The sequence below is a fragment of the Rhinatrema bivittatum genome, chromosome 4, assembly GCF_901001135.1.
Source record: "Rhinatrema bivittatum chromosome 4, aRhiBiv1.1, whole genome shotgun sequence".
In the NCBI taxonomy this organism is placed as follows: Eukaryota; Metazoa; Chordata; class Amphibia; order Gymnophiona; family Rhinatrematidae; genus Rhinatrema; species Rhinatrema bivittatum.
Genome location: NC_042618.1, coordinates 120,667,627 through 120,679,752, shown reverse-complemented (window position 1 = coordinate 120,679,752; position 12,126 = coordinate 120,667,627). Strand labels below are relative to the sequence as shown.

General features: G+C 45.2%; 1 protein-coding gene across 1 annotated transcript in view; it reads left to right on the top strand.

Moving 5' to 3' along the window:
* SUSD6 (sushi domain containing 6) overlaps positions 1–12,126 on the top strand; it is a 176,642-nt gene that overhangs the window by 153,012 nt on the left and 11,504 nt on the right. Inside the window, exon 4 of the mRNA XM_029598794.1 lies at positions 9,355–9,493. Within this exon, the coding sequence (XP_029454654.1) occupies positions 9,355–9,493 (139 nt within the window). The remainder of the gene's footprint in view (positions 1–9,354; positions 9,494–12,126) is intronic.

Below are 12,126 nucleotides of genomic sequence, written 5' to 3'. Positions count from 1 at the left end.
TCATGGTTTTCACGTCTTAGTGAGTTGTTTTGAGGATCTTGCATTCTATCATTTGATTTATTATTCAAGGTTCAATTAATATCTTTTATCCTTGTTTTGTGGTTCTGTATATTTATTTATGAGCTTTTATATACCGGCATTCGTAGGACACATGTTGGTTTACAAGTAACTTAGAAGAAGGAAAATTACAATGAACGGGGAAAGGGGGCTGGCTATAGAGGGTGAGAGGGGGAAGGGCGAGTCACCTGGCTAGGAGAGGGAGGGAGGAACGAGAATGAGAAGAAGATGGGTAACCAAGTTAAATTACTAAACTCAAAATTAGAATCAAAAGTCAAAAATACAACACATGCAAAGTACAAGTCATAAATGGGTTAACAATATGCACATATGTACAAAGAAGGCGAGTTCTAGGGGGGCTGAGGTGGGAGGGTGGTACTAGGGGGAGCAAAGTGGGCGAATGGGGAGCCAAGGCGGTTCAATGAAGTGCAATGTCTAGGTTTGATTAGTGTCCGGATAGGCCAGCTTGAAAAGCCATGTCTTGATTCCTTTTTTGAATTGTTGTAGGGAAGGTTCTAAACGGAGATCAGCAGGAAGGGAGTTCCAGAGGATGGGGCCAGCAATGGAGAAGGCCCTTTCTCTAGTGCTGGTGAGGTGTGCCGTTTTGAGGGATGGGGTGTGAAGGGCCACCTGCAAGGGAGGTTCTGGTAGGGCGGTTAGAAGAACAGAAGCATGGCATTTCTTCGAGCCAGGGGAAATTGTTTTTGTAAAGTGTGTTGTGTAGAATAGTGAGTGCTTTGTATTGTGCACGGAAAGAAATGGGGAGCCAGTGCAGATCTGATATACTTCTCCAAGCTGCTACCTAAATATATGCATGCCGCACATTCAGTGCTGCTAGGCTAGAAGTTGCTGGTAGTCAGTTCTGTTGATGTCATGGGCTGCTGGGACAACCTGTAGAATGACATAATGTGCCAGTTTTTCCCTGTTGGAATTTTTTGTATATAAGCAAACCTTGGTAGTTTGCACATTGACAAGTCAGTAGCAGATTTTGTGATTGAGTTGCCACACCATCCTTTCGAGCTGCAGAAAAAAGTAAACCTTGTAAAACAAGAATAAAAAAAAAAAGAATCATGATACAGGTCAGAAATATTAAGCATTTATCATTTTGTAAAAGGATATACATTGGGGAAAATCTAAAATAAAATGACTATTGAGGCCTCTAGTTCACAGATTGAAATGTATGTATTTAAAAGTTTATATACCACTGTATCCAAAATTCTATGAAGGGTATAGTAATACAAAAAAATACATAAACATACATATTTACCTCTTAAATGACAGCAAAAACTCTTAATTTGTTTGCTACTGACTGAAAGACATTTGGTTGCCTATATGAAATATGGTTGCCACTTCTCTAGGTTTTAACCACTCATCTCTGGGCACTGGGTCAAGTTGAGGAAATGGTTGGATAGGAGTAAATGTAAGATATGAGAATTGAAAGTAGTTGCAGTACAATTGGTTGAAGCTTTGACTATTAAGTCACTGCATACGTACAGTTGGGCAAAATGTATTTGATTTGTTCAGTTTTCTTTTAACATATTGTGTGTATATAAAACTTTTAATTTCGCTGCAGATTTCATATAATTGACATTTTGAAATTTTGAAATCTGTGAACAAAAGCTGATACAACCTCTGCATATTGCAGAATTAAACATGACATCTTTCTGCAATTTTTAATGCAAAATTACTATTTGCTGATTTTAACAGCTTGAAAATTTTTGCACATGCCATATTTACTTCTTTTGATCACCTTTCAATCAATACTTTGTACGTCTTTTAGCAGAAATAACAGCATCCGTATGTTTCTTGTAGCTCAGGGGCACAGCTCAAGGAAATCTGCCTGAGGCAAGGGTTGGGATATGCTCCCTGCCAAAGGCATGGAGTAGGTCAAATGGGTGAGGGGGGTCCCCATGGAGTCTGGCCCTTGCGGTTATTTGAAATGCTGGGGAAAGAGAGACAGGGTTCAGGATTCCCAGACGAGTTGCAGATATTGTCAGTGATATTTATAGGAAGCTGGTAACCCTGTCATGCTCCCGGGAGCCCTATCACCTGCCTCCCACTTTCCCTCAACATCTGCCCCCTGGGGATGTGGGAAATGGGTGGATGGTGAAGGGGTCTGTATGTGGTATGTACACTCAGAGCCAGTGAAAAGTTTTAGGTGCTCTAGGTGAAATTTGCAGCCTTGTGACTCCCCCACCCCCAGGCTCTCCTCATGCACAATTAAGGTATGCATATATAGAGGAGTTAAGATGGCGGCCTGAACTCCAGCTCTGCTTCTGCTCCGCTGTTTCTTTTTTTTAAATTGTTGCCTTTTGCCTTTCTTACTGACTTCTTAAAAAAAACAAAAAAAAAACCAACCCAGGGGGGAAGATTCGGTCTTATTCCCTCAGAGCCTTTACCTTCCTCAGGGCAGCCTTCCATAGAGTAGTTCATGGCTTCCATGTTAGTTTCTGGGGCTTTGGGTACTGGTGCCAGGGGGCATGGAGGAGAGCTTTCCCTGCTTTGGACAAGGCATCTTTGAGCCCCCTCGATGAACGACTACTGCCAGCTGCTCAGAGCTTGATAGGCAGTGCCTTGACGACGTGGCCCAAAGAGGATAGTTTTGTCAATGAGAGTGAGGGAGCCATGGCATTTGGAGGCTTCGTTCAAGTATCTCCGGAAGAGGTTGGAGGTAATTCCAGTGCACTTGGATTAGACACGAGGTTTCCTGTGATTGGGGTGGGAGATAGCATTTCTCTCCCAGATCAATAGTCCATTGGGTTCATCTTTTCTTCAGAAAAACCGGCAGTCGTCACTTTAGACTCCCTATGGGATCTTATGGTTAATCTTGGGAATGCTTTTTCTGAATGTACTTCGAGAGTTGCTGCTGTATCTTAACAAGTGGAACTTATGGCCAAAAATAGCACCACTCTGCTTCAGATGACTGGGAAAATAAGAGGTGGAAGAAGTTAATTCTATTAAAGAGGTACAAGCTTCCATTATTTGGGACTGTGGAGTCTTGAATAGAGTTGTGTATATTGAGAATAGACTGGGACATTTGAATTTACATTTTTTTGAACTTCCCTAGGGTAGTGGGGGAAATTCCTCATGTTACTTTAAAAAGATATCTTGCTGAAATTTTGGCATTTCCTCTAATTCTACCCCCTCCCTTGATAAGGTATGATTTTTGCCATCTGGCTCAGCTACTCAACATCAATCTTTTGATGCAGACTTGACTGCTTTTTTAGAATCTTCAAACTATGAAGTTTCAGAGAGGGCAACAGTATTGGTTTCCTTTTTTACTGAATATGATTTGTTTGGTTATGAAGTTATTTAAAAAATTCTTGTTTGTTTTATGGGTCAAAAGGTGAGGATATTTCCAGATCTTTCTAGAGCCATGCAGGAAAGAAGGAAAGGGTTTCTGGCTTTACGCCAGGAAACCCGGGCTATAGGTGCAACATTTTTCCTAGATATCCTTGCAAGTGCATTGTTAGATACAATAAGGATTGTTTTTTTGGGTTGGTTTGTTTTTTTGTACCAGAACAGAAAAAATCTTTGGATTCCAAAAAATGATTCCCTTTGGTATGTCTGATTTACCATCAAATTAATAGTTCGTTATGCTATTTCCTAAAAACTTGTTTTCTTTATATTTTTTCCTATAATTTTTTTCTTCTCCTAGGACAAGCAGGATGGTAGTCCTCACATGTAGGTGACATTATCCGATGGAGCCCACACGGGAAACTTTTGTCAAAGTTTCTAGAAACTTTGACTGACAGACTGAGCATGCCTAGCCTACTGCTTTCCACGCGAGGTCTCCCTTCAGTCTCTTCTTTTCCATGGTGCAGTAGCCTCGTGGTGGTGGAGCTCCAACTCCTTGAAATTGTTTTCAACTTTTTCTGGGGTTTTTCCACATCTGGTCCCCCTTCACATTCGGTTCCTCCTTTCGGTAGGTACCCTTAATTTTGCCTTTTGTTCTTTGTGGTCGATTCCGGACTTTTTCACCGTGGTGCCTGTCAGTCATTGACCGCGTGCTGTCCTCTCTTTTTTTCGATGTGATCAGGTTTTCGACAGTGCCCCCAGTGCCTGCGGACCTTGTCCATCATCATGGATCTGCATAAGGTATGTATCCTCTGCCTGGGGCCTCGCACGACATCAGAGGGGGTTGTTCGTGTGACTAAATGACCCCCAAAGGGTGTCGAGCACGCCTGAATAAAATGGAGAAGCTCTTCGGGTCTCCTAAACCTTCTGCTTCAGTATCCTCGAAGCCCAAGGACCACAGGGAACCGTCTTCATCTCTTCCCCTGGCGGTCCTGCTCTCCAGTACCCCTAAGGATCAGGGAGAGGGAGATCAATCTTCTGGTCTCTCACCCTCCCACTACAGTAACATCGGGGTCCTCGTCATCCTCTGTGCTGGGGAAAGACCAGGCTGAGCTCCAGAAATCCTGGAAGCATAGACACCGGTCACTGTCTCATCACGATTCCAGTTCTGGAGCGGCATTGGCGGCTGCCAAGCCACCATTGAAGCGGCAATGCCACCGGAGGCCCCATGCCCTCTGGTGCCCCTGAACCATTGCACCTTCCAAGTCTGATTCAAGAAGGTCTCCTGTCCTCAAGGAAACCATCCACTCACCGCAGTAACTCCTTTGAATGGTCCCGTTATGTCTGATGGCAGGGGCGGCTCTATAATGAGACAGGATGAAGCGGCCGCTTCAGAATTTTGAGGCGGCAAAAAATGGCGCCCCCCCCAAAAAAAAAAATACCCCTGCATTTTGACTCAATGCCTTACATTACCAGAGCTAAGACTAGAGACTCTGCACCTTAAGCAATGTGCCATGGGTTGCCAACTGTCTGAGCTTCACGACAGAATGGGGGGGCACGGTATTTATTCCCATGCTGCACACTCTTTGCTTTCTGTGCCCAGGGCTTCTATTTTGCTGCTGCAGGCATGCTCTGGCTGGTGGTGCCTTTGCCCTCCCACCATCTGCCAAAGGAAAAGGAAGGGGGCACCTCTGCACATTAGAAAAAAGCAAAACAAACAAACAAAAAAAAAGTCTAGTAAGGCTGTTGGCCTAAAGAAAGGGCCGTCGGACCCTGTCCTGCCAGTGGGCCGAAGAAGAAAAAAGGCCCCTGCTGTCGGCCAGAACAAAGAAAAAGGCCCCACAGAGCCATTGGCGGACTCCATCTCGCCAATATTCCAAAGAGAAAAGGCCCGGAGGCCTTACAAGCACATCAGCCTGAAACAAAGGACAGCCCCGTCGACACTCCCTATTCTGCCGGTGACCTAAGAAGAAAGGGGGCCTGTTGCCGGCAGGGTTATCGGTTAGAAAAAATAGAAAGGCCCCACAGAGCATGTCTGATCCCATCCTGCCGGCGATCCAAAGAAAAGGAGATTATGGAATAAGTTTTGTATATACTAGAGAGAATGCATGGGTGTGTGCATGAGTGGCTGGGTTTGCATGGCTGTGAGAGAGAGAGAGTGCATGGGTGGCTGGGTTTGCATGGCTGTGAGAGAGAGAGAGTGCATGGGTGGCTGGGTTTGTGTGGCTGTGAGAGAGAGTGCATGGGTGGCTGGGTTTGTGTGGCTGTGAGAAAGAGAGAGTGTGCATTAAACTCTGGAATTGTTGCCAGGGGATGTGGTAAGTGCAGTTAGTGTGGCTGGGTTTTAAAACGTTTTTGACGTTCTTGGAGGAGAAGTCCATTACCTGCTGTTAATAAAGTTGACTTAGAAAATAGCCACTGCTATTACCAGCATCAGTTAACATGGGATATACTTAGTTTCTGGGTACTTGCCAGGTACTTATAGCCTGGATTGGCCACTTTTGGAAACAGAATGCTGGGCTTGATGGACCCTGGGTCTGACCCAGTATGGCAGTTTCCTATGTTCTTATGGGTTGGCTGGGTTTGTGTCTATGAAAGAGAAAGAAAGTGCATGGGTGGCTGGGTTTGCGTGGCTGTAAGTGCGTGCATGGGTGGCTGGCTTTGTGTGAATGTCCATGTACTTACATGGCAGAGAAGAAAATTTGCTCTTTCCTCCATCCACTAATCTATGACAATCTCATGGTGAGTGGAAATCAAGTTACTTGATATGGAGAATCAGGGATTTTAAAAACCTTATTAGTTTTAATTATTTAGTGTTTATCTGCTGGTTTGAAATATTTTGTCAAGGGGGGGGGCCCACCATCTTCTTCCTCGCCTCAGGCAACAGGTTGCTTTGAGCCACCCCTGTCTGTTAGTGTCATTCGCAATCAATCGACCTTTTCCAGTGCTCTCCGAAACTCCTACTCAACTACCTGTATCATCTGTCCCAGACAGGTCTACAAACTGCCTCGGTGAAAGTGCATCTAAGTGCAGTTGCTGCTCACCACCATCAAGAAAATGGGCAATCCATTTCCATGTATCCATTAGTGTCTCGTTTCATGAAGGGCCCTTCTGCACATGTGTTCACCGGTTCCCCCAATTCCATGGGACATTAATGTGATACTGACGGCTCTCGGCAACATCGGGGCTGAAGTTCCTTATATGGAAGGATTTATTCCTGGTAGCTATCATATCAGCAAGATGAATGTGAGCTACAGGCCCTGGTCCATTTCTCACCATATCTACAATCCTTCCATGACAGTGTTACTACGTCCACTTCCAAAATTTATGCCAAAGGTAGTATCAGCCTTTCATCTGAATGAATCAATCACCCTACCGATGTACTTCCCAAAACCTCATAAAAACGAAAGGGAAAAGACTCTGCATATGCTAGATTGCAAGCGGGCCCTTACATATTACAAAGAAAGAGCACAGGGCCACAGAAAACCCCAGCAGTTATTTCCTATAACCCCTTCCAGGTGGGAGTTGAAGTTTCCAAAAGGACTTTAGCAAATTGGTTGACGAATTGTAACAGTCACTACTATTACAGAATTTCCCCGCCTCTGGCTGGGACAGTAAAAGCAAACCAAATAAGGGCGAACACAGCCTCTCTGGCACATCTAAAGAATGTGCCTGTAGTGGACATCTGTAGGGCTGCAACATGGTCCTCAGTTCACACCTTCACATCTCATTATTGTCTAGACAAGCTTTCTGAGTTGGCAGTGAGAAGAGCAGTGTTAACTTCAGTAGGAGAAAACTGGAGCCTGCCACTTAGGTGACCGGATTGCACATCGCAAGTAATACGAGTACCGGATTTATAGACTGCAGTCTTACAGAAGAGACTTCTGAACCTTCTTCCTGGAAGGCAGCAACCCTCAGCTTGGGACTCCCCAAGCAGCATGGCTAATTCACTTATTGACGGAAAAAAGCAAGTTTGCTTACCATAAACAATTTTCCATAGAGTGAATTAACCATGCAAAGTCGCCCACCTCACTGGTAATCTCTAGATACTTTAAACAGACATAGTCCAGGATCTTTGATACCAACTGAAGGTAATTGCGCGGGAACATCTGTGCATGAGCAAACCGTAAAGTTCTATTATCATGAGAAGGTTCCGAGCCGTGTGCCGCCAGAGGACGTTGCGCCCAAACAGTATGGCTAATTCTCTCTATCTATGGAAAACACTGTTTACGGTAAGCAAAGTTGCTTCTCTTTCTCTGAGCCTTTTCTTCAAGACCCCACCAAGCCTTGAGGTCATCTTGAGCTGTGGTGGGATGGGTCCACAGTCTCTTGATGCATCTGTGTCTTCTTAGCCATTGGCGGGATCGGCTCTGCCGCAGGCCTTCAGTACCGCTGTGCATGTTGTGTTCTTCCTCAAAGTGAAGCAGTTGCAGCAGGTGTGCTTTTGGGGGACATGTGCTGCCATCCCTATAATTTTGCTGCCTGAGGCAGCAGCCCACCCTACCATGTCACCTCATAGAACTGCCCCTGCTATAACTAATTCTTTCTGTTCTTGCTTTTGGAATTTTTTCCCACTTTTCCTTGCAGAACTTTTCTACTTGAGAATATTCTTAGGTCTCCTTGCATTCTGTCCCCACTGATTTTCAATAGGGTCTGGGAACTGAATGCTATTTCAAAATCTTAATCTTTCTTTCCTTTAAGTACTTCATGGTTAATTTAGAGGTTTGATCCAGATCATTATTTTGCTGAAAACCCAACCCCTTTTCAACTTCAATTTCTTCACTGATGTGAGACATTAGCTTTTAGGATATGTTCCAAAACGTTTCAGGCTTATCAAGGTTTTGTTTTGCATACTTTAGATGACTTTTGTGATGGAGTTGTGGAAAAGGTTCTTTTGACAACTCTTTCATGCAGAGTATTGTTGTCAGCAATGTTGTACTGTGAACTTATGGACAACTACTCCAGTGCTGGCTAAACCTTTCAACAGGCTGTTTTGCAGATCTAACTAGTTTTTGGGAAGTTTTATCAGATTTTTTTTATCTTCCAGATCTTGCTTTGACTTCTTAATGTTTCTGACAGTTGAAATTGTTAGTTAAAAGCATTTGGAGGGGTTTTTTTTTATTGCTTTCACCTGATTTTAAGCGAATTATCTTTAATTTAAAATGCTCAGACCGGCTGCTTTTGAGGAGCCCATGATTGCTGAAAGTAATCCTGAACAGTCACAACCTGAGAGGTTAGAAGGGTCAGAATATTTGTTCAACTGTGGAATTGTCTTCACCTGACTAATTTAGAACCTAATGAGTCCAATGTTTTGGCCTTATAAACTACTTTTTTTTAAAAAAAGTAATGAATCAACTGGAAGAGTATCCAAACTTTTGTACTAGCCATATTCACTTTATTATTTTCAACCTGTTAAAATCAGCAAATAGTAACTTTGCATTCAAAATTGCAGAAAGTTATGTTTAACTTTTGTACCATATAGATAGAGGTTGTCAGAATCTATTCACTTATATTTATTAAAACATACATCTTAAACAGGGGTACATAAACTTTTGCCCACAACTGTATACACATATACTTGTATACATATTTCTGCATATATTCAAACTTTTATCACATGCGGCTCTGAGGTATAGGAACATCCATATAGCTGATGTTTTTTGTATTGTAACAAGATTTACAGTATATACAGTAGCTTCTGAAAGGTACTATAATCCTCAAGAAAAATTAGATGAGGTTGGGAGTGTATAGAAAAAAAATCTCCACTTTATTTTAGGTACACACAGTTTACTGAGGATTCCATTTTCTTTTCTAGGCTAAGATCTCTTAAATGGAGCCAAACTAAGGAAGAATACCAGACATCCAGTTCTGTTTTCCAGACTTCCACTTTTTCCAACATCAGACAGAGGGGAGGGAGATCTGTGATGAGACCTTGCTCTTTAGTGTAATATTGCAATTGATTTTGTTAGAAATAAACATTTTAATATTTTTGCTTTTTAGATAAAGATTCTCATACAGCTATTGGAGTGCCCACATTGTCTATAGTTGCCTCTACCGCCAGCTCAGTAGCCTTGATTCTTCTCTTAGTGGTCCTGTTTGTGTTGCTACAGCCAAAGCTGAAGTCCTTTCACCACAACAGGTAAGTCCAGAGGGAAACTGGCTGCTGAAAATTAGCTAAGGGGCAGAAAGGAAGATGGTCTATCCTGATGCAAGTTTCAGTATTTGCATGCTGCCTTCTCTTGCAAATTTTCATTATAGTGTGATTGACATTGTAAAGTGAAACTTGTATTTTATGCTACTAGAACTTCACTTTTTCTCACAGGACAAGCAGGATGGTAGTCCTCACATATGGGTGATATCATCAGGATGGAGCCCAATCACGGAAAACTTCTGTCAAAGTTTCCAGAACTTTGACTGGCCCCTACTGGGCATGCCCAGCATGGCACTAACCCTGCAGCCAGCAGGGTTCCCCCTTCAGTCTTCTTTTTTCCGCGCAGCAGTAGCCTCGCGGTTTAGGAGCTCTGAAGAGATTCCTGACAGGAATTTTCCTCACGGAGTTAATTAAACTTAAATTGCCCCACAGGGGTCCCTCTTCTAACTTTTCTCAGGCCGCCATACTCCGGTAAGTTTTTCACCGTCTTTCGTCGATTACCATCGAGTTTGGCCCTTGCAGCCTACTGGCCATCGACCGTACCGCAGCTCGATTTTTTTTCTATGGCCATGGCGTCGGGGTTTCGTCGGTGCCCAGACTGTACTCATACCATGTCTATCACAGACCCTCATGGAGTCTGTGTAATGTGTTTAGGCCGTGAGCATGATGTCCTGACTTGCACCAAATGTGCCCTCATGACACCGAAAGGTTGCAAAGCCAGAATTGAGAAGATGGGACTCCTCTTCCGTGCTCACACTCCGACGCTGTCCATCACATCAACGTCATCGGAACCGGCACAGTCTACGTCACACCAGCATTGACCTCCGTCCGGTGACTGCCATCGACGTCTTCACGGCCATCGACTCCTGTTACTCCCCCTCAGGATCGAGGGGATTGTAGGGAGAAACAGCGGCATCGTAAATCTTGGACTGACGAGGGAGCGAAATCATAGACCTCGCCACCGTCCGAGCCACCATCGAAGAAGCCCCATCCAGAAATGGCACCGACCATTCCTGCGACCGGGACATCGAGGCCACCCTCACCTGTTCGGGGTTTGCGAGTCGCGATTCCACCTGTAAAGATGGTCCCTCCGACTGTGCTTCCGCCTCCCTCTTCCGTCACGAAGCTGGGGCTACTTGCTCCAGGTCTCCGGGAAGAACTGGATCGGCTGGTCCAGGAGGCCATCGACAAGGCGAGGCAACGGCTCCTGGTTCCTCCGGCACCGAGAGTGGAACCGGTCACCGACCCGATGACAGCAGCGCTGGCACCGCTGCTATCCCAGATGGAGGCGCTCATGACCACCCTTCCACTGGTGATTCCCGGGTCTCTGATGGCTCCGGTACGCTCCCCGTTGACAGCTTCATCGGGAGGAGAAACACCGTTCCGCATTCCTCCTTCGGGAGTATTGCCTCAGCCAATTCGTCCCTCGCCACCGATTCATTCATTGGGAGCGATACGCACATCGGCGCCTTCGATACCGGCACCAATGCCTTCCAGGCTGTCCACTGGGTGCTAGCAATCATTGCTCAGAGTTATCACCTAAACTTTCTTGCTCTTCCACCGGACTCACCACCTCTGCAAGCATGGAGAGTATCAGACCATTCTGTCCTAGAGCAGGTGGTTTCCCTTCTTCTCCAGTTAAGAGCAATAGAACCCATCCCTCTCTCGCAGCAAGGCCTAGGGTTCTATTCCCGGTACTTTTTGATCCCCAAAAAATCCGGGGGAATTCGTCCAATTCTGGACCTACGTGCTCTGAACAAGTACCTACAGCGAGAAAAGTTCAAGATGGTAACCTTGGGCTCGCTTCTACCTCTTCTGCAAAGAGGAGACTGGCTCTGCTCTCTAGACCTTCAGGACGCATACACACACATTGTGATAGCTCCAGCTCATCGCAAGTACCTCAGGTTCTTAGTAGGCCCAAAGCACTATCAATACCGCGCGCTTCCGTTTGGCCTAGCATCGGCACCACGAGTCTTTACCAAATGTCTCGTGGTTGTCGCAGCTTTTCTCAGGAAAGAAGGTGTTCATGTCTACCCTTCTCTGGACGACTGGTTAATCAGGGCTCCAACCCAGCAAGCTGCTCGGTCGTCCCTCGATTTGACCCTACACACTCTAATTTCTCTAGGGTTTCTAGTCAATTACGAAAAATCCTATTTAGTCCCATCTCAAACCTTGTCGTTCATTGGGGGGCAGACTTGGACACCTTGCAGGCAAAAGCCTTTCTACCACAACAACGAGCGCTAACCCTCGTGTTTCTCGCTCACCAGTTGCAGTCTTAGCATACAGCAACAGCTCGCCAATTCCTCGTCCTTCTAGGACACATGGCGTCCTCAGTCCATGTCACACCAATGGCCCGCCTGGCCATGAGGCTCATGCATTGGACTCTGAGGTCACAATGGATTCAAGCTGTTCAGCCTCTGTCGACCATTGTCCACATCACTGACTCACTCTGTCTGTCTCTCGCCTGGTGGAAAGATTACAACAATCTCCTCCAGGGACTACCCTTTCAAGTGCCAGATCCTCAACTCATTCTCACCACCGACACTTCCAACCTCGGGTGGGGAGCCCACGTGGACAATCTACAGACAGTAAGGGTCTTGGCCTCCAGGGGAAGCCAAACA